The sequence below is a fragment of the Amblyomma mixtum genome, chromosome 2 (assembly GCF_055824585.1).
Source record: "Amblyomma mixtum isolate Tamu chromosome 2, ASM5582458v1, whole genome shotgun sequence".
Classification (NCBI taxonomy): domain Eukaryota; kingdom Metazoa; phylum Arthropoda; class Arachnida; order Ixodida; family Ixodidae; genus Amblyomma; species Amblyomma mixtum.
The window spans coordinates 73,490,808-73,517,495 of record NC_143013.1 but is presented as its reverse complement, the minus strand read 5'-3'; the positions used below and the strand labels follow the sequence as shown (position 1 = coordinate 73,517,495).

The 26,688-nt window shown below is 45.8% G+C and overlaps 2 protein-coding genes across 3 annotated transcripts; one reads left to right on the top strand and one right to left on the bottom strand.

The window, feature by feature from the left end:
• Window positions 1–354: 354 nt before the first annotated feature.
• On the bottom strand, window positions 355–8,294 carry LOC149359736 (uncharacterized). Of its 2 annotated transcripts, none has more exons than XM_089571864.1 (4): window positions 8,136–8,294; window positions 4,826–4,863; window positions 1,677–1,858; window positions 355–1,043 (listed from the first exon to the last, which is right to left on the bottom strand). In XM_089571864.1, exons 1-4 carry the CDS (start codon window positions 8,230–8,232, stop codon window positions 809–811), a joined length of 552 nt encoding a protein of 183 aa, XP_089427990.1. In that variant the 5' UTR covers window positions 8,233–8,294; the 3' UTR covers window positions 355–808. The 2 variants fall into 2 exon arrangements, with proteins under 2 accessions (XP_089427990.1, XP_089427991.1); XM_089571865.1 differs by having other exon boundaries at window positions 355–1,040.
• Window positions 8,295–10,645: 2,351 nt separating this feature from the next.
• On the top strand, window positions 10,646–26,321 carry LOC149359735 (uncharacterized). The gene is made up of 3 exons (XM_089571863.1): window positions 10,646–16,251; window positions 18,999–20,284; window positions 23,110–26,321. The coding sequence occupies exons 1-3, from the start codon at window positions 15,898–15,900 to the stop codon at window positions 23,471–23,473; spliced, it is 2,004 nt and encodes a 667-aa protein (XP_089427989.1). The 5' UTR covers window positions 10,646–15,897; the 3' UTR covers window positions 23,474–26,321.
• The last annotated feature ends 367 nt before the right edge of the window (window positions 26,322–26,688 follow it).

Genomic DNA, 26,688 nt, shown 5'->3' with positions numbered 1-26,688 from the left:
TGAAGGGCACATCGCGAACACATTCAGTACAGCTAGTCTAGCTGTGTCCTGAACAGCACTGATTTTGGCTTCACATCCAGTAGGCTTTGCATGCCTCTTGCGTTGTTCTCACATCGCTACGGCATTCAGTCCAGTTGTGGAGAGGATATGAGATTCTACGAATTCTAAGATAACATGCTAAATAGCTTTTATTTTTTTCCCCACTTATACACTCTTTTCAAACACAGTTGCTAGACATGGAAAAAGACTGTACATGGTGGCACATCACAAGACTCACTGGAAAAAAATTCTGAACAAAAATGCAGCTTGCATAACAGAAAATATGGTACAAAACAGGATAGGAGACAGACTGCATCTATTTGAAAAATATCTTTTATTTCAACTGAACAACAACCATCCGGGTGTGAAAACACCTCAATCCCCCTCCCAACAACCCAGTCAAGAAAAACAATTGGAAGGGGACAAAACATAACCGAAACCGGTTGGACTTCAATTGGTTCCAACGAGTTTTGGCCCTGTTCAATTGCTCCAATTGTATATATATTTTTTTTAAACTGAAAATGCCTGTAGAGGAACAATTCCAATAAGTCACTATGTTCATCACCAGAATTTTAAGGCATAACCAGGTTCAGCACTGTCCATGCTAAGCCACTTGCAACACAAACGATGTTATTAGTATGAAAATCATGTTTATCAACAATTATACTAAATGAGACTTCATTTACAAAGTTGCTTCTGAGCATCAGAGAGCAAAATATCGACAAAAGAAGTCTCAAATGACAAAGCAGTACCACACAGGGTGGTCTGCTCACAAGAAGCGATGAAATCTAATAAGTTCTTTTTGACAGCACTTGTGATGGAGTGGTGAGCTCACAAGGTAACCCTCAGTGGTGGCATTCACAGCAGCGCTGAGAAGATTGGTCAGAAGGTCTGTGAATGTGACGAGTGCAACCTGATTGTGTGGAGGGATGCCTCGGTGACCTTTCACAATCCTCTGTGCAATCCTGTCAGGGCCGCGATTGCCTTCCGTCATCGCTTCTCTGCTGAAATGAGAAGAAAATCGGTGTTAGCTTCTCCCTTGGAAATTCGGTTCGTTAATGCTCCAATGGTTCTGAAGGCCCACAAGGCACTCAAGAGTCTCTAAGTAAGGTAGTTAAAAATGACAAAAGAAACAGCAAACAATGATCTGAGTATTAAGGAAGATGTCAGTTTCTAAGGCCACGCAGAGCATCCACAAGCTTATGTGACTTTTTACACGCAACCGGGCTTCATGCATTTCTGTAACTTTTTCTACCCTTCGTGACTAACACCACGTTTTATGCCGCGCGGCACACTCAGCGTCACAAATAAATAAATAAATAACAATGATCTGAGTAACATGAAGTTGCTTAACAAATTTGCATGTAAAAATGCAGGTGTTAGACCAGGTCAGGGTTGGGTGGACACTGTCAGTTGGCAACATTGTAAAGTCTTAGGCAGACACTGGCAGGCCAGATTAAAAATAAACAGGAGAATGGCTTTAAAAAGAATTTCAAAAACCTACTGCCAGATTTTCACTTTCCAAAACATGCATACATGCCCCTGAAACAAGAGTTTGAACAGCAGGGAAAAGATGCATACTCAGGTGCACACAGAACCCTAAGATCCACACACTACAGCCAGCTGAATACACTTACCTAAGCACAGGGCTGGAACTTGTGCAATGCTCATTGATGGAGCATGACGGCTGACCTCCGTCCTTCGAATGACTGTACAGCTGGTCCATGCTGAGGCCAGGTGAACTTGCACTGACGAAGTTTCCACTGATGAAATTTATCTTAAGCGGGGTCCGTACAGGAAGCGTCGCATTAGCCGGCTTCTGTGAACAAAACAACAAATATGCTGCATTAATATCAAGATTCTAGTGCATTAATGACACATGCAGCAGTTAGGTCTGTCAATGTTAAATAAAATGGGGAGTGGTGAGAGACTACTGCGCACCTGTACCATTTAGTTCAAGAGGCCTATCTTCAAAGCTGTCTCTCTAAGCAGAGCAAAGTTCAATGGAGAATGTTGCTTGCGCTCATTCCAGCACAAGACTCCCGTTTTGACTGCATTTAAAAATACGAATTTATATATTCACATCGTACTTGTATTTCAACTCGTTTAAGCAAGGTTAGCTCATTTATATGTGGAAATATTATGCTGCTGCTGTACTGCATGGCTTTGCCTCCATAATACATTAAGGATTTGGCTTGTTCCCATCACATCTGCATGTAACTGCAAATGACTTGTCAATCACCCCGCATGTTTTAAGCAATCCCAAAGTCTGGGATCTCCCCACGTCTATGATCATCGCCCATAGTCCGCCCGCAACTTGGTCAGGTCATGGCTGGACAAGAGAGCCCCTAACTTGAAAATCGCAGCAGAGAAATGTCCTGCTTGGCTGTGGTGCATGCAGAAAAGTGTTTAAGCGTGGCCACGTTATCGTTTACGCCACTACCGCACCTCTGCCTGTGGTCTCAGCAAGAGCTGAGCTTTTCATTACGCTGCTCACGCTTCTTGTGCACTTCACCGCAAAAATGAAACCACGCTGCAAGTAGCACTGTACGAGATGCTGTGGCGCAGGTGTGTTGGCTCCGAAGCTTTTGCTTCTTTCGTCCACTCTATTAATGCGAAAGCATTAAATGGCTATGCTGACGTCGGAAGTGTCCACAAAATGTGTCACCAGAAGTTGGTCCCTTGTGACGTCACTAGATATGTGACGTCATCGGTCATATGGCGTCATGAGACATTAGAATAAAAATAAGAAAAGAAAACTGGGGTCTAGGTGGGAATCGAATCCAGGCCACTGGCGTGGAAGACTGGGACACTGCCACTCCACCACGACACTTCCATGTATGAAGTTGAATAAAGGCGGGCCTAAAGAATGCACAGTTCTAAAAAATGTATCTGTGAAATATGCACTGAGGCCTACATGAGTAATTATGGGCATGTTGATTACATATGTTGCAATCAAGCGAGTACCAAATTTCCTCCATTTCCGGTAAATTTCCTCCGTGCTTGGCGTGCAGTCGTAGCGCCATCATGCAGCACCCACAGAAAACCCCCTAGTAATGTACGGCACTGGCCAAGCAGATGGTGCAGGTGGCAGACCGCTCGCAGCTTTTGCATTTGCACACGTAAGGAGACTTAAGTGCACCTCGTAATTTTTTCCTGACCCCTGTGGCTTAGACGAGTTTCTCGATTCCAAGTTTCGAACTGATGAGAACTGTGTTGGATTAAAGCAGTCATCACGACAATGGCACAGGAGCTCACATGCGAGCAGTAAGATTCGCTTCTTTGCCGCTGCCTTTCTATAGACAGCTTCTTCGTGCAGAGAGCATTCACACGTTTGGGGAAGTTTTGCGCACACAGAGTTATTATGATGGACCATTGCGGGAGCCAGAAAGTCTCGAACATTATAAGAGAAGTGAGCTGCCACGGGGAACTAACAAACAAAGAAAGAAACAAACAAACAAACAAAAAGCTGGAGACACTGATGGAAGATTTTTTTCACGTACCAAGATATAATGAAGCTGGGTTCATTCAACTGCTACAGCTTGATTTTTCAATGTATTCAGCTATTAAGTTTACCAGCTTGTACACACGCATTTTTCTTTTTATCTACTACTTACTTACTTTTGATCTACTTTTTATCTACTACTGTTGCTTTTAATAAGAAACTACGCTCTTCTTACGGATTTGTCTCATTATTAAGGCACCTAGATTTTGGGTTGGGCATCTCACAGGTTTCTGATTAAAGGAAACGGTGCACTAACTGTCTAACTTCTGGTTGGATACCTCCACCGCTCTGTGAAGGAAGGGAGGAAGGTTGAAGTGAAAGAAGAAAGCGAAAGATGGGCCATAGTAGACTACTCCGTAATAATTTACACACTCGAGTTAACGTGTGCAGACACTGCACAGCATCGGGGGTGCCTTTTGTGTTTCGCCTCCATCGAAACGTAGCCAATGCTGCCGGGATTGAACCCTGACCCTCTGGCAAGTGCCCCAACCACTAAGCTACTGATTAGTTTTCCCGGTCAGAGTAACTAAAAAGTAAGATAAACCACTCTGGTAAAACTGTAAATTGCTCTGGTTATTGCCTCACAGTTACTTCCAGATAAAAATTGTTCCCCAAAATGGACCTTCTTCCCAATAGTGCGCCCCTCTAGCAACCGCCATTTGCAGTATGCCTGCAGGGCTAGGGCTTGCTGTGGGCCCTCAAATTCTCTTGCCCTGCAGTGGTAGTAATGGTTACCACGAGCAGCCTGCGGTGACTTCCAAGGCTTCTGTGCTTGCTCTGCTGGTGTGAGGCAGTGGAAGTTTAAAGTGTGGCCAGTAAAGTGTCTGCCTATACGTGTGCCATTTTAGCATCATTTATGCGATTCCCCACGCGTGAAGTTGGTGTGAAAAGCTTTCAAAAACTAGAAACAGACTTCCTTGTGCAGCCAACATTTCGTGAGCGTTGTGGCATGAGCTTACTTTGAAGAAAAAGTCAGGAGCAGCACTGGTGCTGTCTAGCCAGAGAAAACTTGCCCGCGGCATCTGTGAATGCAACGCCGTTAGTGATGCACCTAATTTTGGTTAACTCTCAACTCAAGGATTCTGAGAAACCAGCATCATTCACTGAGCAATGGGAACAGCAGCTACACCCTGCAAAAATGACGGACGAGAGTGCTAGGTAGATTCACAGCACATTACGGGGGGAAAAGGTCCATTATGCTTCCCCATACCCTCATTTCCAAAAGTGCGTGATAATGATGGTTAACACACAAATGGATACTTGGGAGTGAGACCACTTTACCACGGGCTGGCAGTCAGCAGGAGCACAGGAGAGAGCACCTGCGTAAGGAAAAAATCACAACACTGCTTATAGTACTACTGGAAAGCAGACACCACAAAGATCATGCATACATGCATCCACTTTGCCAAATGACCTTGATCTAAAAGAATGCAGCATTGAAAAAATCTTTTCCTTAATGCATTAATGGGCTGCTCAAAAGTTGCATTGGCCTAGAGCTCTTAGATCATACCGAAACTCCGCTTAAAAAAGTCTAATTCCAGTAGGCACTGTCTGAGTGCTTATGGAAGGTGGCGCCATCTGGAAGCGGCAAATAAAAGCTGTTGCCATATGTCGCCGTTGTCTCCTGAAAAGTTTTTTTTCTAGTTTTATTTGTTAATTTATCTCTCTGACTGTTGTATCTATGGATTTTCGTCAAGTATCTGTTTCAATGATTTTGTAGCCAGATGGCTTTGCGTTTATCAACAATCTCGAAATTTGCAATTTCAACACAGTTTACGTTATTGAAAATGAGAGGCATGGAAATTTGTAAATATGAATTTTGGGCACCTCGGACCGCCATATTTTGATAACTCAATCCTACGGGAAGTTTCCCAACTGGCAACATCAAAGGGCTCTGGTTTTGTTCTTCATACTTTACACTGCATTTTGTTGCATTCCTTGTACAAGTTTGTTATTTTAGTAAAAAAAAATTAATAGGACTACCATCCAAGAAGAGAACTTCAATCAAGTGCCTAGTACAGCAAGTGCCCAGTATACCATTAAGGACTACTCTTACACCCAACTACAGAGACCTCAGTATTTATTTGGACGGATTTTAAAACAATAGAGAGTTTTAGCATCGCACGCTTTGCATGATCGCATGCTTCGCAGAGTAACCAGTCCAGAGTTCGCATGTGCAGAACACTAATGAGGAAATAGCATAAACATGTGCACACAATTTTCAGAAGGTAGCTTTGTGGCTTTTGTACACTTAGTGCAAAAAAGTGGCGGTGTCCTTCGAAGTGAGAGCCGTCCGCTTCAGCTGAATAAGCAGTCTCTGTGGTTCTGGTCACCTCGCTTGCCAGTAACTGCTAGTGTTGTTGCCTTTCGCTATGACTGACCTTGGCTCGACAGCAAAGTGCAAGCTGTAATTGAGCCCAGTTGTTGAGATACACTCCTGATTCTGGCACTCCTGGGACTAATGGGGCCTCAAGCTGCACTGCAACCATTTGCAACAGCTTGGAATGTAACAATACGTTTCAAGCTTTGTCACGGTGTTTTACATACTTGAATAGTTTAAAAAAGCGATTTATATCAAAATTACAAAATTGTTCTGAGCTAAACAGGTCATGTGGTACTTCTGCTCGAGCGGTTTGTATTTAGCAATGTCTTGACTAAATGGCACCACTCTATCTGTGTTTATTATTTTATAAACTTTTAATTGCAAAGGAACTGCTTGGCCATTTTGCTGGTAAAAATAAGTGTTACTGTACTGACTGTAAATGAATGAAATATAATATTTTGGCAAATCAGCAGCAGTGGCAACCATTCTGAAAGGACCTTTCTCTTCCACGTGACAGATCACATTCAATGTTTTCAGAACACCTCACTAAAACTCTGCGAGATAAGTTGCTTGCGACATGCTAACATAATTTCCCTTATGTCCGCTATCATGCTAATGCTATACTAAATCTAATTCCTGTGCACAAAGTACTGGCCTACTCGAGGGCGGGCACACACAGCACACACGGTAGTGCATTATGATCTACGCTCTTGGAGATGCAATTAAACATCTGCCTGCCCTTCTACAATTAAGGAGAAAATGTCAGCTACGAGTACAGTTTTCGCAGACGCGAGCCAAGCAGCTGATCCAACAGGCTGCTTCGCTTGCAGGACAAGGAAGCAACCGAAAGCCAAAAGCACAGCTCAAGGTGGACGAGTTGCAAGTTTGTTTTCAAGCTCACTGTTGCATTTTTGCAGTGTTCTAGTTAGAGGAGCGATGGCTCCCCCTTTTGACTAATTTTAACGAGCAGATGAAACGGCATCCTCAAAGAGCCGCACAACTTAAGCCATCTGTTGCTTCTCCAACTGGCAGTAGGCGCATACCCTCGTTTCAGCAGCTCAGCCAGCCTTTCCGAAAACTGTACCCAGGGCTACACCGGTATTCCAGTAATTACAGAAAAAAAATCAGACAAGCACCAACATTTAATTACATCTCAAAGAATGTAGAAGCCCGTGTACTGTGCGATGTCAGTGCACGTTAAAGAACCCCAGGTGGTCGAAATTTCCGGAGCCCTCCACTACGGCGTCCCTCATGGCCCGAGTCGCTTTGGGACGTTAAACCCCAATAAACCAATAACATTTGCTATCTTGTGACCAATGCATGCTCTCGATTAGGCCATTTTTAAAAGGCTCATACTTCAGCTGCTATGCTAATTTGAGCAAGATGTGCTGGTGTCAAATTACAACACCAAAATAAAAGGGTAGTGTAAAAATAATGCACTAAAACAATAGGTAATTCCTACTAAGCAGGAAAATGGTTGTAGATGCCACTGTATTTTACTTGCTTAGATACCAAATACACTAACCAATTAAACCTGACAAATAAAATGGGAAAGAAAAGGTTTTTTGTTTACATTTTGAAACCTGCTTGAAAAAAAAAAAAAAAGGAAGGGGGGTTCATTACATTACACAGGTTTTTCGTATGGATAATCTAATCTCAAAGGCCGCTGCCTGCTCTGCAGTGCACTACAGCCGAAAATTTCATTTCAGCTGTTACCAGTTTTCTCCCAAACACTTCATTTTTAGCCCAGAAACGTTCGTGATGTGCGTTGTGCAATTAGGTGCGCTCAAACGTGCACGCATGACGGTAGCAACACGGAAGTGCACCTGCAGCCTTGCTGTTCTGACATCGCAGGTGTATAAACAGTATGACTGATCACAAACGTAAAGTTCTTCAAGCAGTGCTTACAAGTGACAAAATAAAAGACAGCCCAGACATTACGTCAAATCGCGGTGCGGTTAATTAAGTTAATTAGGCAAGAGTGCACGAACTAGTCAGCAAACAGTAAGCCTCACTTCGAACGCTTTTGCTCTCCACGCCCACCACCCTGACAGAAAAACACCTGCGTTCCAGCGCGACCGCTGCTCACAGACGAAGACGACCAGCTCTGCCCTTTTTTGAATTCGTAGTTCCGGATTTCAAATTCATGGTCTGAGAGCGCTCACACGAAGGCGAACCAGCGACGATGTGCAGCCAGCGCAGCGAAAACGCAAGCTTTTCAACATGCAGCAACCTGATACGCTATTGCTATGAAAGGATAGGACTCACAGTGATCGGCGTCTTGCGTTTCATCGCTCCGCGAGACAAAACGCTGCGTCGGAGTCATTTTCACACGCCAGCTCCCAACAACACCCTCGCCGCCCATTTAAAAGGCAAGGTCTCGGACGGCGCAGTTACCCACGTTACAGTGTACCCACGTGATAGTGTGCCTCGATGCGCAGAGGGGGGCGCGCGCAACTGTGAGCATCACCAGCGCCGCCACATGCCGGCGATTCGGCGTTTCTCTGAGCCGTCTGAGCTTTCGTAAATTGTTTTCTTGACCCGTTTTACTGATTTTGACACCTGTATTTCCTGTGGAGACGCACATGTCCAGGCGCAGATAGTGTGGTTCTCTATGAACGTGCGTTGGTGCGTAGCGCATTGCCGCGTTGCTATCGTTACCGCGTAGCACTTTGCGGCCTCCGAGACCTCCAAATTATAAAATTTAGGTCTCTGAGGCCATGTGTTACAGAGGGGAGCATGTTCGATATTCTGCACCGGTGTTGACTGAAATCAAAGCAGTGCATCGAAATCAAAGCAGCGAGACGTTGCACCGGTGTCAATATCAAAGATAAAATAACGCATTGGTGTAGTTCATCGAATATGCCAACTTGCGTTAGCGTGCTTCAGACAGCTTATTTCGACAGAGTCTTGGCCAATGCTGCCAATGAATTTGGCAGCTTCCCTTTCCTACCCGCTAGCTGGCGAGGCTACAACCATGTCTACCAAGGACGTCGATGAAGCTAATGGCGCTGCAGTCGCACTTTTCTACGTCTCGTGCGTCGTCTGCTACGCCTCCGGAAAGACAGGCGACATAGCCGACATAGCACCCTTACCGCCGCCTCTCATGGGTATGCGCCCTTTTCACGAGGCCGGCAACAAGTATGTGGCCTAGCTGGTGCTACTGGTGCTGTTACATGGTGAAAACCACGCTGCTTTGATGCCACAAAGTTGCTAACACTGAGGCTGGGACAGTTAAACGACATTATACTAGACCAGGCGCGCTTCGCATTCTTACGTACGTGTGTTTCATGCCTTCCAGCCATTTTAGTTTTTCACTAAGTTCTTTTTGGCTGTTGTAGCGCTTAGCATCAATCGGATATTTTGACAAAACTGGTTGGTTTATTGGTTTATTGGGGTTTAACGTCCCAAAGCGACTGAGGCTATGGGAGACAAAACTGCTTCAGTGCACAAGCATTCAGCTGTGCACTACTATGCCACATGTTGATGACATGAACGCCATGCGCTGCAAATTGTAGGAGATCATCCAGTGCTGTTTGAATTCCCTGGACTGTAACTTCTAAGAAAGCTGCCTTCAGTGCCAGGACCTTGCTCTTTCTTCCACGTGGCAGTGGTCAGGGATGAACATATAGTTTCCGACTTGGCCGCCCATTCACCAAGATGTCTTTGCACCTGCACAGATATTTAAGACACCTAGCAGCTTCCATCAGGATTCTCTGAAGCCCGTTGACAGAAGCTACAGTTTTGAACAGCAGCTTGCGCACGTTGTTGCAGCCATTCACGACGCAGGCGTACATCTTCTTGACAACAACATTCGGAAATATTAGACAGCCTGCAGCTTGCTCTGAAGCAGAAAAGTCCGCACATCATCCCTGTTTACCCATTGTTTATCCACACGGCACCAAACATCCTGAGGATGTCCTCAAATGGTCGAAACGTCCTCATCCCGAAGAGGACATACTGAGTACATTTTGAGCACGTGTGCTAAATGTCCTCATGCGGATGTCCTCAGTTTGTACTTTGTTGGACGACTTGAGGGTGAAAATTCCATGTCCTACAATGGTCCTATCGCAGGACAATATACAGGGTGTCTCAGCTGAATGTAACGAAGCTTGTAAAAAAGAGGATGTTCCCTAGCCCAGTGAGACCAACTGAGGGTAGTTGACAGTCCGTGTCCTAATATGCGGTAGTTTTTCATTATACAAAAGTAATTAATTAGCAGATACCAATTAGCTAACATTTTAATTATTGCATTAAGGAAGAAAGTGTCAATGCAGGAGTTGTAGAACCCATAGAAAAATAACCGTTTGCCGTGTTTGCAACTAAGTACCACTGATACAGTTTCTTTTGTGTGCCTTAAAAAAAAGCCCGCGAAATACGAAAAGAACCACGTGATAGGGAAGCAGTTTCAGCGCTCCCAAACGACCGGTCAGGCAACGACATCCGCTCATCTTTGCAACGCTGTCCGGAACAGGGTTCGGCGTTTTGAGGTGGTGGCGAGATATGCGCCAGGAACTGCTTATGCGTCATTGAAAGTAAGCGGGTGGTGGTGGTGAAAACTTTTAATTACTGAAACAGAGTTTGGGAGCCACAGAGTGGCCACGCTACATGGTCGGCGTCCCTAGTCCGGGACACCGCATGACAATGCCCCGTCTCTAGCCCGTTTCACCAGAGCCCTTTGGGACTCAAGCGAGGAGCAGTTGAGAAGGGCAGTCTCCCATGCCTCTCTGGAAGGGGTAGGGGAAGGGGGGAGGTGGGGATTTTGAGTACATGCCCACACCATGTGGAAGATATCACAGGTCTCCCCACAGTGTGGGCATCGCCCATCCGTGTTAGGATCGTAATGCTTTAAGCGGGTGCTAGCGCGGCTCGCACGGAGCGCTTTTTCACGCGAAACCTCGCCTCGAGTGATTGTGATGTGCACACCACACTGTTGAGGGATTTTTGGAACGCGGCGTGTCGGCAGTGGTGCGTCGGACAGCGGAGCGCCGTGCGTGCCAGCCCCGCGTTGCGCGTGTGCGCGTGCCTATGGTGTGCGCGAGGCAGGCACGAGCAACGTTGGGCACGAGGACCGGAAGGCTGACGTGTCAGCAAACCGAAGTGTTGAGGAAGACCATTGAGCTCATTCAAGCGTGGAGGTGGCAGCCGTCAAACTTCGGGTCTGTGCTGCCGTGGACTCCCCTTGAATCAACGACGCAGGCTTACTGCGATCGCCACTTTGCTGCCACGGATTCCTTGGATGGGCTGCACAGGCCTACGGTGTATCGGGACGCCATCGACAGGACCTGGCTACGGTTTGCCTGCTGAAGCTGCCCAGTTATTGGGGGCGACTGACAGGAGTTCGTCAGCGTCTCCCGTATCCATCTCCGTTCCTCATCTCTTGGCTCTCTACCACCGCCCCCCTGGACGCAACGACAGCGACGCACGCCAACCCGCGTCTGTGCTAGCTGCAAGGCATTCCCGCACCACCTGGGACGCTGTGTATCCGGTGAACTCTCTCCTTTTTATCCCTTACGCGTTTCTAGTGTGTATTTTCCTTGGTGTTTTCGTTTCTTTTATTGGCTCCTTTCCTTTAAAATATAAACACGACTTCGTTTTGTTTTGTTTGATTCCTTTGTTCTTCGAACCTGTACGCGAAAGCGTTCCCCTTCAGCAGTCGGGGACGCGTCACCCCGATTCGCGACAGTGATAGGCATGTGGCCGTGCCTCCGAACTTGCACCGTCACGCGCTGAAGAAGCGGTTGCCCTAGCGCTCATGCGAGAGTTGCTGGCGTATATCTCGCAACCACCGCAAAACGCCGAACCCCGTCCGGGACAGCGTTGCAAAGTGAATGTCGTTGCTTGACCGGTCGTCTGGGAGCGCTGAAACTGCGTCCCTATCACGTGGTTCTTTTTGTATTTCGCGGGCTTTCTTTTAAGGCAAATAAAAGAAGCTGTATCAGTCGTACTTGGTTGCAAACACGGCAGCCGGTTATTTTTCTAAGGGATCTACAATTCCTGCATTGACACTTTCTTCATGAAGGCAACAATTAAACAGGTAGCTGATTAGTCTCTGCTAATTAATTACGTTTGCATAATAAATAAAATACTGCAGACTAGGAAACGCGACTGGCAACAACCCTCAGTTGGTTTCACTGGGCTAGGGCACTTCGTCTTTTTTAAAAGCTTGGTTACATTTAGCTGGGACACCCTGTATATTATGAAATTTACCTGAGATCAAAGCCGCCGCGGTGGCTCAGTGGCTATGGTGCTCGGCTGCTGGCCCGAAAGACGCGGGTTCGATCCCGGCCGCGGCGGCTGAATTTCTTTGGAGGAGAAATTCGAGGCCCGTGTACTGTGCGATGTCAGTGCACGTTAAAGAACCCCAGGTGGTCGAAATTTCCGGAGCCCTCCACTACGGCGTCTCTCATAGCCTTAGTCGCTTTGGGACGTTAAACCCCATAAACCAAACCAAATCAAACCGGCTTTATCTCTCGCACTCGGCTCTCATTACTTAAAAACTGCAGGTTTACTGAAAGATATGCGTGCGCATGAAATAGTGATGAAAAGAAGAAAACCTTTGTGATCCAAAATTTACAATTGTATGCCTTGAGGAGATATTGCCGCCGTCCGAATATGATAAGACATCCTTGCTTCTATAAACCTTGCCTCTTGTACCGCATGCTTCCTGGTTGTATTTCTATGTGGCTCTGGACACTGTAAATCCGTGCTGTGCCTCTTCTTTTTGCCTATTCTGGTTTGCTTCTCTTACATTAGCTTTGTATACGGCACCCTTATAAAAAAAACGTTCTTGATACAAACCCTGAGGTAGTACTGAAAACTCCCCGGACATGATCCTCAAGACACTCTTTGATCAACGAACGGAGAAATGGATCGTAGGTACTAGGTAAGGTAGGGTAGGGTACATTAGGTAGGCAGGGGAGGGTAGGATAGAATAGGTAGATACGTATAGATAGATCCACCACGACACGCGTGTTCGATCCCGGACGCGGCGGTCGCGTTTCGATGGAGGTTAAATGCCAGAGGCCCGAGCACTGTGCGATGTCAGTGCACGTTAAAAAACCCCAGGTGGTTGGTCGAAATTATCCGGAGTCCTCCATTACAGCGTCCTCAAAGCCTGAGTCATTTGGGACGTTAACCCTATAAAACCAAACCAGGTAGATAGATAGATAGGTATCGTTATACATAGGCAGACAGATAGATCGATAGAAACAGTTAGACAGCCAGACAGATAAACAGACAGATATACCTGAGGACATACCGTGTGTAGCGGATGGGCCCTGCTAAATTTGGTGCCCGGGCCAAAGTGCAATAATAAAATAAAAACCAAAATAAAAAATAAAAGTGAAAAAGCGAGAAAAAAAATTATAGAGCTTATAGCTCCTTAACCAGCGAAAGCTGTTATAACTTTGTTTTAGCCATTTCGCAGTCGGCCGCAGTGAGTGACGTTATTTCCAGGTATTTGCACGACGTGTCGACTGCCAGGGCTTTCCATTCAATTTAAGGAACAGGTGTTTAGAAGCGTCTCCTGCTAGTTGGATAATCGTGGATTTCCGCTGGTTGAGTCCAAGGCCAAGGCTCTTGAGCTCCGCGGTGCAAATGTCAATCATAGTTTGCACGTCCATTGGAACGTCTTCCATAAATACCAAATCATCGGCAACGGGAAGACCCGACAATCTTTGGGAGTTATCGATTCCGCTAGTATTGGACTTTGGGCCGAGGCCCAGAGGTTTGTTTGCAGGAGTGGTTTTCCAGGCCTGGTACTTATAGCAGGCAGAGGAGTGGAGACACTGGACATCCCTGCCGAATGCCTTTCTGGATATATAGACCCCTCGCGACTCGGCGTTGCCAAACAAAGCCGCGACCGTGTTACAGCCTCATTATTGTATCCTGGAGTGGTGACGACCTCCCCAGAGTACTAAGGCGACCCCAAAAAGTTGCATGTGGAACGTTATCTTATGCCATTTCGACGTCGAGCGAACAGTAGATGTCTTTTGTCTTCCTTTCTTGCGATGTCGACGCAGTTCGTAAGCACGAAGAGGTCCTCTAGTCGGCTGCCAGGACGAAAGCCACTGTAACTCCGTTAGGCCATGTGCTGACTCTACACAACCTCTGTCCACTGATTCGCTCATCCAGGCTTCCAGTGCCTGTGCAAAAACTCGGTATAGCACGCTGGTAACCGTGAGCATAGGCGTGCGCAGGGTTCTACTTTAGGGGAAACCAAGTTCCACCGCGGCGCCCCCCCTCCCCCCCGTGCCCTCCCACCGAAACCCGTCAAAGCGCAGCGCAAAGATAAGGAATGGTTCTGAAACATTTATTTCAATGTGATTGAATTGCAAAATATACGAAATATTATTGAGCAGTAGCTTTTACTTTCATGTGTAGCAGAGGCGGAGAAAGGCAGTCCCTGCGCCACTGAGATATCAATGTAACAAGCGCTTGCGAAGGAATTTCCATTCTCTCTAAACCACAGAAAATATACGAATCATCCCTGTTTTGTTAACTGAAAAAAAAAAAAAAAACCTGGAAAGGTTGCCTTAAAGTGACTCGGCAAGTAAACAGTCCTTGGAACGCAACATCCCGGGTCCTCGGCCGCCAGTATGGCCATAGCACTGCCCTGTAAACATTGACGGGACAGGTCCGACAGAGCAAAGGTATGGAACAGACATGGCGCCATAACATGATTCGAAAGACATGATTCGAAACCGACTCTTCGAGACGCCACTTACGGAGGATGCACATTATGAACCATGGATAGTAGCGGGCAGCTAAATGTTTCATAACGCCATATAATGGGCTCATTAACAAGGATACAAGGTTTCTTTAAACAGAGGCTGAAAGGAAGGTACTACACGCATGTGGCTTAATTGCAAATCGCAGCCATAAGCAGCAAGTAGTACAGTTCATCGCCTAATTCCTTGAGGCTATAGTAGGATACAACGTAAAAAAACAGCAGTTGCTAACACTGGGCCGTGGTCCGCGGAGTCCTGTATTACTCCGCTGGCCAATCGCAATTTTAAACGAAATCAGCTTTTTAATGCTTGACTATATCAAACAATCCACGTGTCAAAACCCTAGAGCTCATAATTTTTTTCTTGTGATGATCTTATTGTTTACATAACAAGAAACATTTAAGCAGCGGACTACTTTTTTGTCGTGGAGGAATTCTGTGCGCGGAGGCTGAATGTGGGCGGAGCTTCACTGCAGACTTAAGTTGTATCCGACTATAGGAGTCTAGTTGTTCCGTCACGCGTACTTCTAGCGGACTAAGGACTGAGCAACAAGAACCGAGCAGAAAAGCTTGATCTCTTTCTTGTTGAGAATGCTGCCTTATATAACATGACTCTACAGATGAATACCTGTTAATCACGTTTCCTTAAAGTACACAGGAACTTCGTGGGTTCGTTAACGATTGGATAACGCCAAACATACATTCATAGCTCAATAAGAAAAAAAGCTGAAGGGTCATAAAAGTGTACAGATTTCCTGCATACGTGCGTGCGATGACACACTTTTAATGTCTGGAAGGAAGCGCGAAAGATCTCGCAGATCGGGATTATTCTAGGCACTATACTGTGACGATGGTCACGCCTGCTTTCTTCTTTTCAGAGCAGCTTCTCCTGAAACAATGAAACAGCACCAAAATGGCCCTTCATTGTCCTATTCAAGTCGGCGATCAAGACAGTGTAGTGAAGAATACGCCCACATATATCAATATGCGTATATGCGCTGCATGTTGACAATACCAGGAATCAAAGCCCTCCTCTACGAAGTCGTGTTTAAGGGAACTTCTTTGCGCGGGTAAATGGTCGGAAGTTTCTCCCCAACATCTGACAGGTGGGATGAGACTTCCTGTGTCTGTTCCTCGTTCCATTCATAAACATTTGTAGCGAAGCTTTTTTCTTTTTAATTACACCACATTGCACTCAGCGTTGCCTACACTTGAAAATTTCTCATCTGTCTGTCAATATCTCGGCACGGGCTCGCACGCGGGAGTTCCGCTCGTGACGATAAGAAAAAGAAGACGAACATGGAACCTTCGAGGCCGGTCGATGCAGCGGATTCTTCCGCTGTGCGCTCCCCCTCTGCTACTCCCACGCCTAGACGAGTTCAAGGGAAGGAAGAGCAAGTGATGGTCACTGCCTCAGGCGCACTGTGCCTGCTTGCGGTCGCCGGCCCGCTCATCTGGTTAGTCTTTCGGTCCCCTCCCGTACCAGGCAGAGGGAACGTCACAGAGAAGCGATTCTGCTGTCGCGAAGAAGCCGCCCACCTGCTCTCAGTCATCGACAAGAGCATTTCACCCTGCAGGGACTTCTTCGCGCACGTTTGCAGGAAGGCGATCAACGAAGGTCTCGTGAGAAAAGGCGTCGGCCAAGACATCCTGGTAAGCCCCACTAAGGCGCGCGCGCAAAGCTATGTCCTGGGCAGCACGTTACCATTAACGCGCCAGTAACGTAATCTTAGAGGAATCGGAGCTTCGTTCCTTTCTACTTACTGAAGAAGGGTGTGTGTGCGTTAAAAGGGTGGATGGGAGGGGGAGGGGGCGATAGGAGGACTCCTGACACATCGGAATACTTTGGGCGCACTCCAAGGTGACATTTCAGACTTCCTTGATAGTACTGAGCTGGACAGCTGTGTCCGAAGGCCTCTTGCCGTGACGTACTTCGACCATTGCTTCGCCACTCCGTTTGCTTCGTATGCTAATGCAGCATGGTGGCTAAGAACGATGATAATGGTCATATCATTGTCTCGATAGAGTAGCAATACCTTTCTGTGAAAACTTCCACATATGGACCAACTTATTGGTTGCGTCCTTCACAATACTGCATCATTCCGACAGTGCCATATACTTGACGAGCCACCATTGTCACTAATTTTCGTCACATTTATTATTACTCCGGCGCAAAGTGCTCTAGAGCTTTGGTCGGTTTGTGTTACTGCTCGTTAGCTCTGAGGCGTTCAAATAAGTGCGCCGATAAATTTTCGTAGCTGCACATTGTTCTTTTTCTTGGATACGCCTATCGAGATATGCTTAGGAGTTATCTCACACGTATCAGTACACAGCTGACACTTCTTGTTTCTCGGAGCGAACTTATTACACCACTGAGCGTCGTGAATTTGTGGCTGCTTAGAAATTATTACCGACGACGCCTTTCACAGTTCTTTTTGTGTGAAAGCGAGAATTTCGTGCCTTATGTAATCTGTGCAACTGATGAAATTGAGCTGTGCAAAGAAAATATATTCACGCCACCAAGGCTACCATCCAAGCCCCCGCCAGACTCGCATGCTCAAGTAGCACAAGTAATCGGCCCAGTACTGGAAACGTATTGGCAAACGCTGGACCTATGCAGGGCCAGAATTAAACAATCCATTTGCAATATTGGCCCATTGCCTGTAGTGCTTGGGATGTGGACACATGGGCTCACTATCGAGCCCTGTTAGTATTCATTAACGAAACTAGCCTGCATTTTTACCTTTGTTTATTCTAAAACCGAATTGGCGCATTAAGAAATAGAAATATCGGCAAGCAACAACTATCCTTTGGACGCATTAAAAAGCAAGAAGCAAACCATTAAGGGCCTTTTATAGAAAATACAAGAAAAATCAATATTCAGTACGCTAACTCGTTTTAAAATTTATTTGCTTGGTCCTCCTCCACTGAAGCACTGAACGTAAATGTATTTTCAGCGCTCGAATTTCCAGCCATGCCAATTAACTTACCGTGTGAAAAAAAAAGGCGTTTTCTCTTTCTTCATGACGTAGTCACAACGTTGATAACAGAGAAGGCCGAAACTAGGCCTGTTTTTGCCCTTTGGAATAACGTCTGGTTAAGGTGCGTGCGAACACTAAAGCAAAAAACTTTCACAAGCTTGTGATGTAATAAGCAGATTACGAAACATGCTCCCTCATAAAATAAAGCGCTTAATAGACGACTCTCTTTTTTCTAGTCATTTAAACTATTCTGTGCTTGTATGGGGAGCTACAACGTTAACAAACATAAATCAATTACAGGTCCTGCAAAAAAGACAGTGCGCAATCTAACCAACAGCCCGACTCACCCACAGTTTATTCGAGCTCATAACATCATCCTAGTCCGTCATCTGTACATGTACAGTCGCCGTCAAAAGTAAATTGAAGTCGACTTTGTCCAAAAAATTTAATTTCTTTAAATCTAGAGCATAATGGTCCTTGTTTGGTGGTGCACAGTGCAATTCGCACAATCACAATTAGTCTGCACATATGTATTCAAAGATGCATGAATTGAGCGGGCAGTTATTAAATTTTTTCGGTAATATTACCTTCCATTTACTTTTGATGGCACCTGTACACTCTCGTACTGTCCTTCATGAATGAAAGCTGCACAGAAGACTTCTGGAGGAAACGACACAACTAACGCAAAAAATAAAACCAAGCAGTTTCGTTACATGCCATACTGGGATGCCCCCTTCAGCAGATGCAACTAAGGTCGTCAGAGATTACGACACCAGTTACCTCTGTTAATAAACTAAACACTGCAAATATTCACACTGACACACTGAGTAGTCGATCTTGGAAATTGCAGTGTATCCGACATGCTTCCGCCCATTTTCTACAGTCGTCTCTCCCAAATAGTGCTGTTTAGACCTTTTTTTTTCTTTCCTAGTTTTTGTTTTTTATGATTGCGTAATAATGTATTTTGTACTATTGTAAACTAATGCATGCTACTGCATTTTTTGTGCTATTGTATGCTAATGTATGTCACTGTATTACTTGATTAATAATGATATTGTGTATATATTTTCCCCATAATTTGCATCTTAAAATACGATTGTGTGCTTGTTATTTTTTCTTTTTTCTCATATCGGAAATTATTGCAAAGCTAGCGCAATTGTGTTGTTTGCCTCCTGCTGCCGGTTGTTGCGTGGTTCCTGCCAAGCCAACAACTTTGTCGGCTTTTTGATCACGCTCCCGGCATCACTTTGATTGATGCAACGTGAAGGAAGAGTCTTCATTTAGTTGTTTGTTGTTCGCACCTAGAACCCGACAGGCGACGCTGATGTCCAGGAAAGGTGCGCTTGAATGACTGATATAGTGCCGCAACAGCTCTTTGCTGCAACAGCTCTTTTCAAACCGGTTTTTTATCCATCACAGGACAGCATAAACGGAAATCTCGCCAAGGGCACGACCTTGTACGCTTCGCCAGCGGCTGCTGACCTTCACCGCTTCTACACGTCATGCCTGAGGGAAATATGGCAGCCAGAGCTACGTCTCAGGGACTCTCTGGCTGCTGTCCTCGAAATGACAAACTTCAAACCTCGCATGAACACCAGCGACATGTTTCGCTCCGCCATTGAAATACCGAATCGCTACCGGATAACTTTCTTCTTTAGTGTCGAACACCTATTTGGAAAGGGCTTCGCATTCGTATTGAACCGCCCGCGCATGAAAAATTACAGGTCCATCTGCGCTGAAACCTGTTTAGGCATTACTCTATCGGCTACCAATGCTCATTTCGGAACCAACTACAGGCTTGAAGAGATTACCGCGTGGGAGAGCCGCCTTCCGAACAGCTCAGGCACGCAAACCGTCGAGGAGATTACGCCGGAGGAGTTTCGCGACGCCTTCCACGGCCTCGAAATTTCGCAGGCGAAAGCCATCCTCCAAGAGTTCCCCGTAGCCGTAGACTCAAGAAAGCCCATGTACGCCGTGTCCAAGGCTACCTTCCTCGAAGAAATGAGACTCTTGTGGAACCCCTCGAACCAACCGTTGTCGCTGTGTCACATGATCATGACCGTGGCCCTCGAAGCACTTCTCTCCGTTCAGGTGTACGACGTGCTGGATTCCCCCACGATGAGCTCAGCGAGGCTTTGCCGGACTCACGCGCTGAAATTCGGAGAACTATGGCGCAGAACCTATGTCGCCGCTCTCACAAGCAACGAGAAGAATACCCAAATCAGAAACGTTTTTGAAGCAACGCGGCGTGCATTCGTTACCTATGCACCGCTCCGCAGAATCATGGCAGTGGGCGGGGACACAGCAAAGTTTGAAGCTTTCGTCGAAAATATAACCCTCCTGCTGCCCGCAGACGTCATCCTTCTGGACGTTCCAGCACCCGACCTGTCAACCAAGGGTTTCGCGCGGAACTTTTTTCGGACGCTGAGCTTCGAGTTCGACGTCAGAGCAGCAATGTGGCGTCGAGGCATGCCGGTGATAAGAGACGACCTGAGAGGCGCTCGAAGGGATAACATGCGGTTCCACAGCGAGACGGCCCTGTACGTGCCAGCGCTTGCGTTCAGCCTACTAAGCGTGAACACCACCGATCCGATGCTCGCTGACGCCGCTGTGATAGCTTCGAGACTGGCGGCTCTGATGTGGGATCAGGTTGTCTTAGGAAATACCTGGTCTCCACAGACACAGGAGGCCATCAGGATACACAGGTGATTTGAACACTACTCGCTTAGTAAATACAGCCTTAGCGGAGCGCTGCGGGTTTCTGGAGAGGTTACAAGTCTTCCTTGATGTGTGTTCTATGTGTCGAAAACCATATGTAACGTGACTTTGATCAAAGAAGGATCGTTAGGGCCTCGATCTTGGCTGTAATTTGTTTACGCGATATCGGCAGCGACGGAGCAGCTGCTAAATGAAAACTGTTAAATGAAAACTGTTAAATGAAAACTGTTAAATGAAAGCCATTCAATGAAAGCTAGCAACCGACAACGGTCACTACTTCATATTGTGACCCATTGTCCAACTGTGACCGTGGGCGCTTATACGTGTAAGCTTTGACCACACATGGTAGGTGATGTAATCTAGGTTGCATATGTCCTCTTCGCGCTTAAACTCGAGAGATTTTGTCGTGAAAAGGTTTACCGTGAAATTTTGTCTATAGGGCCAGAATTGGCAGTGATATTAGCTGATATAGCATTCAGAGTGCCCGGCTTAAAGGAGTATAGACACCTAATTTTGGTGGTATGTTTTATTCTCTACACTGATGCGGAAGACACTACTATTCATGAATCACCATTTGGTATTCACCTATGACCGCTAAATAATTTATAATCGAATGTTTCTGTTATGCTGTTTCGGTTTGTGAAGTCAATGTGGTTATACATCACGTGAGGAATGGAAAAATTGCGGTATAATCGCTGCTTCATGGTTGTAATTCACTGCAGTGCTGAAACCAGCCTTCCTCAAGAGCCGGAATGACAACGAATATAGAAGGAGTGATTATATTGAAGTTTTTCATGCCTCACGTGACCTATAACCACACTTCGACGTCACAGTAATCGTTCGTTGGTTGAAACCGAAAGAGCACGAGAAATAAATTCGATGATAAATTATTCACCGGCCGTAGCAGAATACACGAGGTAATCCATAATGTCTTGCGCATCATTACAGGCCGCCGCGATGGCTCAGTGGTTATGGCGCTCGGCTGCTGACCCGAAAGACGCGGGTTCGATCCCGGTCGCGGTGGTCGAATTTCGATGGAGGCGAAATTCTAGAGGCTCGTCTACTGTGCGGTGCCAGTGCACGGTATAAAGAACCCCAGGTGGTCGAAATTTCTGGAGCACTTGACTACGGCGTCCCTGGTAGCCCGAGTCGCTTTGGGACGTTAAACGCCAAAAAACCAGACTATAAACCAGCATCATTACAAAGAATAAAGCACCCACCAAAAAATTGGCTACTTTAAGTCCTTATGCGAGTGCCTATGTCAGCTGAACTTTGCGGTATGTGCATTTCGGTCCTATAACGAAATGATTTGCTTTAAAGGAGTGTGGACATCAACGCTGTGGTTATGTGTTTTTGAAATGTTGGGTAATGCAAGTTTTACTGCGTTGCACACTAACGTGAAAACGGGTCCTGTCAGACGTTACATTATCGAGCCGTCTGAAAGTAATTTCAACCAATGGCGAACAACTTTTTGGGCGGGCATGGAGACTGAGTGAATAGGCGCTCCAACTGTGTATCGAATGTCACTCTTACTTCTCGAGTTCTTGGTGAGGGCCAGGACAAAAACTTGGTAGGAGGTAGAACAAGTGCAGGACATTGCCGGTTGCGGTACTTGAGCTTTGTCACATGGAAATATGCTCGCCGGTTATCTGTGCATTTGCGAACTAAAATTCTCGGGCGCGGACGTAGCCAGCGTGAGGGGGTGCGCTAGCTTCGGCCAAGTTGCATTCTACACCAGGTGTGTCAGGGAAGACTAAGTAATTTTCAAAAATAGGCTAAGTTGTTCTTCCCTAAAAGGGCCTTGCGACATTCCACAAGTTGTAAGAAACTTCTCGCTTATGTCACGTTCATCGGACCAGCATTTGAGTACGCGAATATAGCCCGGTTCCCTTACACTAACGATAACGTTATAACGCTCGAAATAGTGCGAAGAAAACCCGTGCGCTTTATCTTCAACTACAATCGTCGTTCATGTTAACCATTCAAGACAAACTGGTAATGCACTGACTTTTGAATTTTTTTGTTCCAATAATACCTTGCGACGTCCATTTTTCCACATGTAGTCCGAGATTTGGAATCGATTGCACCCGTCAATTGCAGCTCAGCCTGTCAGGTTTTTTTTTTACTGCAGTGCTTTCTCCCCATGTGTTTATTGGATGAAAGCGCCATTCTGGTCTTATGACTTGATTTCTTCTTTGTCTTTGCCACATGTGTTGCACCTGTATCATCCTCCCAGGCAGCAAATGTAATTGGCCCAACATTGGAAATGGATGGTATCACTGTGGTCCTTTGTAAGATCGACATTGGCCAATACATTTCCTATTCTGGGCCGATTAACTATGCTGCTGGGGCTATTGGTGAAGCTTCAAACTGTAGCCACTGAAACTATACTTGTACATACCCTATGTTTTTGTCCACACCTGTAAAAATACCCCAAAAGAGATTGACAGCGGCCGCGTTTCTATAGAGGCGAAACGCAAGAGGCGCCCGTGCGCTGTGCGATGTCAGTGCACATTAAAGATCCCTAGGTGATCGAAATTATGCCGGCGACCTCCACTACTGCGCCTCTTTCTCTCTTCTCACTCCCACCTTCCTCCCTTTCCTTACGGCGCGGTTCAGGTGTCCACCGAGATATGTGAGACAGATACTGCGCCATTTCCTTTCCTCAAAAACCAATTTATTTATTTATTCGAAATAAAATGAACAATATCCATAGCGGCGGATAACTAAGCATGTTGCAGTTTCTTAGGGAACTCATGCGGCTGCGAGGACGTTAAACCCTCTCCTGCTCTGACTTCGCGTTTCTTCGCAGGAACTGCGTCTTGAGCTCGGTTTCGAAGCTGAGCAAGTACCACCGTAGAATTATCGCTCCGTCCACGATGGCCCTGCACATCGCTGCTGCAGCTGCTGTGGGAGCCCTGTCCTCCCCATCGTCCACTGGCCCTGCAGCTGCCGACTGGCACACACCGAAAGCTGCTTCGGGCTTCGACAAGATGTCCGACGCGCAGTTCTTCTATCTACGATACACCTACTTCCGGTGCCGTGTCGACAAGGACGCCGCGATCTTCGTAAATGCGCCTCTCAAGATGAACGCCGATTTCGCCACCGCCTTTGGGTGCAGTGCCTACGAACACGTACCCAGCAGTCTAGACTGTGCGAATTTCACGCAGACATAGGCGACCGTGTTGTGCGCACTGTTCCATTAAGTTTCGATAGTTCCTTCGTCACATTTATTTGTAACTATTTTGCGGTTTCCATCCATGGAAACGGCGTGTTTGGGCTGCTTTTTGCGAACCGAAGGCAGAATAATTGTATACGCTTGCTAGCACTTAGCACCTCATAGACACTAATAGACATAACTGAAGAGAAAAAAAGGATGTCATTCTTACGCGCTGTTGGTGAATGTGATGCACGGGCTTTCCCCAGCTGATACATATTTACAGGAGGCGTACTCACAGTGTGGTGAGCTACAGGACCAAATTATCGTAATTTGGTCTCTTGACTATGCAGCTCCCCATTACAGCTATCTGCCATAATTGCACCCCTTTACTTAAGGACTGAAGGTGCATAACTTCGAATGAATGCAGCTAGCATAACGTAGTTCATGTTTTTTCCACAGATGGAGGCAGCGGTGAACTTCGAATGTTGCCTTTTTCTGTGATCCTGTTAATAGGTAGCAGTGGCTTCTTGATCATGCGCCTTTAAGTTTTCTTTTGTGTTGAATGAACTTTGCATTTTACCTCACAGGCCAATATGTTTCGTGTCGTTGCCGTTCCACAGGATGATTTTTTAAGTAGGGTACGACAAGTGGCTGTCGGAAGGACTCAATGTCTGGGACGTCGAAAACTGACTGACTGCTGATCATCTGAATTCGGAACTCTTGCGTAGATTTGTTTGATGTCCCTAGGATGTTTCGCTGATCTTCGTCGTTTGAAGGTAGCGAACAGGTGTGGATAATAATGCGCTACTCGCGTGCTATTTTCAGTGGTTTTCGAGGCGAAGTCCACACCGATGAACCTTATGATTTTCACGATTTCTTATTGCTTCACTGGAGTCTGTTGTGAACAACGTTTTCCCATAAGGGCAAGGGACCACAACTCACTTTGCCTAATAAAAATGTAAAATTATTCTTTTTATAACTTTTGGCTTCTTTGAAGTCGTTATTTTTGGGTGGCATTTGTAGCTTAAAAATGCACTAAGCAACAAACTTCGGTCAAATTGAAATTTGCCTGCACTAATACATTACAATGTTCCTAATGACAATGACGCTAGTTTCACTGCAAACTGTCGTTCTATATGCTAGACATACCGAGGAATTCTGAGCATTTTTGCAACAGCAAGTTTTTTTATGGATGCAGTATTTTCGCATATTGTAAGACTGCACCGTAACAATCAATATATTCACAGATTCCTCCTCGGGATGTTTGTTGTTTCCTGCTAATGTCAAAACGCAGACAATTTGGTTCTATATGGCAGTCCTAACTACAAGGTGCGAGCGCAGGACTAACTTTAAAAGCAAGATCTTTCTACGTATAGGAAGATTAGATCCTTCTCATCGATATGTTGATAACAGTATTTTTAAATATTCCCCACTTGCCTCACAATAAAAGTGATGCCCAAGAAAGCTGGACTTGAGAGGCCAAAAAATAAAATAAAGGTGTCTCCATCACCGGAAGATCTGTGAAGTGAACTGCGTGCGACGCCAGTTTTTTTTTTTTTTTTGAGCATATCTCAGAGGCTAGGCTAACCGTCATTCATTTCAAAACAGTCATCACGGAGTCTTTTTTTTTTTGGTGTAGAAGTGACGTGTTTCAAATGAGTGGCAGGAAAGATTTTTAATGCAATTTTCACAGAAATAAATGCATTTCTTCTTGCTGGACAAACATTGGTACTCCCAGAAAAAGTAATAAAATTCATTTTTACTAAAAGCGAAAATTTGATAAGAGTTGTCCTCAGTGTTTCTTTTACCTGGCTTCCTGTTGAGCGATGGAGCTTGGATTATGGGCTCAGCTTGACGTTCTATTAAACATAGCTCTGCCACTTCAAAGCTGCTGCGTCAGTAAATTGCTGTAAGTTGCGACAATTTTACCACCAAGATTTAAACTGCAGTCAAAATAAAACTCGCGCTTCTAAGCAGCAACAAGGGTGATATTTGTCGCTGTCAGTGGACATGACAGGTGTTTGGTATGAATAGATCCGTTTTCAGCGACATGAAGTACTGCGCAAAATGTGTAGCACACGGTAGCGAATACGAGAAAGCGTGGGAATTTTTCAAAAACTTGGCAGTATCATTTTTATACACTGCTTTATAGAACGCCCCTTCTTTGATACATTACGCGAAAAAGAAAATCCGTGCAGTGGATAAACACATTTGTGGATTAAACTTGAGAATACTGTCAACACATTTTGAGAAAGCTAGAGTATTATGCTCCGCTAACTAGTTAAGGAATAACTTTTTAGTGTACTAACCTTGTAAAGAACTTGAATTGCGCCAAAAGTTGAATTAAGAAGAAGAAGGTCGTCAAAACAACACAGGTTTCACGTATATTTTGTCGGACAAACGCCGACCAGCAAGAGCGTCGCCACTTTCGCGTTGCTAGAGACAAAGGCGGGGCCGATATCGGAAATGCCTGCCAGGCAGAGGTCTGTACTGACGAGGTTGGTCGGCAGTGAACCCAAACCATTCGTGCTGTGGCCGTTTTGATATGTGCAGTATGTTGCTACACAGACAAAGTGGCCCCTGCAGAAACATCATCCGCAGCAATATCTTTAAAGATTCGCCCACTTCTGCCCCTGCTCGCCACTGCAACTCATTGTACCCGAGGGGAATGTAACTGGCAAAGCTTTTCATCAAAGGTGCCACCCAAACTCATGAATACTGTCCTTTGGAGATATTTTGTCCGCTGTAATGGAGTGTAATGGATGGCATTTGGTGCGGGCTGAAAAAAAAAAAAACTCAGTGCACCAACGCATCAACTGGTTAGACCACTGTCGATGCAGTGTTGTGTCATTCGGATTCCACAGGTGTTCCATAAAATACAAAAATGGTGGGCGGATAGGGGAGGGGGGGGGGGAAGGGGTGATAGCGCAGAGAAACTACACATAGTTAGTCGACGGCATATAGAGCGCTGTCAACCCCGCCTTTATTTTGGTGACCATGTACCAACTGGCCGAACTCTCAGGAGAAGCTTTAGATAGCATTACTTACTCATGAGATTTAAATAATGACCTTTTCCCGAATGGGCCACCCTTTAGCGCTAAACAATTCTGAGAACTACTGCAACAGTTGCGAAACGCCGACTTAACGTAAACAATGTTTGTAAACAGCTTTCCGCATGCGAAACCTGGTGAGGCAAAAGCAGCGTAGCGTTCTATATCGGTGCACAGAAAA

Excerpts from the sequence above, each read along its gene's own strand:
- LOC149359736 (XM_089571864.1), bottom strand. The coding sequence starts at position 8,232 with ATGGGCGGCGAGGGTGTTGTTGGGAGCTGGCGTGTGAAAATGACTCCG. Across the intron at positions 1,859-4,825 it reads CTGCTGACTGCCAGCCCGTG|AAGCCGGCTAATGCGACGCT; the intron begins GTAAAGTGGTCT and ends TTTTGTTCACAG. Across the intron at positions 1,044-1,676 it reads AGTTCCAGCCCTGTGCTTAG|CAGAGAAGCGATGACGGAAG; the intron begins GTAAGTGTATTC and ends TTCTCATTTCAG.
- LOC149359735 (XM_089571863.1), top strand. The coding sequence starts at position 15,898 with ATGGAACCTTCGAGGCCGGTCGATGCAGCGGATTCTTCCGCTGTGCGC. Across the intron at positions 16,252-18,998 it reads GCGTCGGCCAAGACATCCTG|GACAGCATAAACGGAAATCT; the intron begins GTAAGCCCCACT and ends TATCCATCACAG. Across the intron at positions 20,285-23,109 it reads GAGGCCATCAGGATACACAG|GAACTGCGTCTTGAGCTCGG; the intron begins GTGATTTGAACA and ends GTTTCTTCGCAG.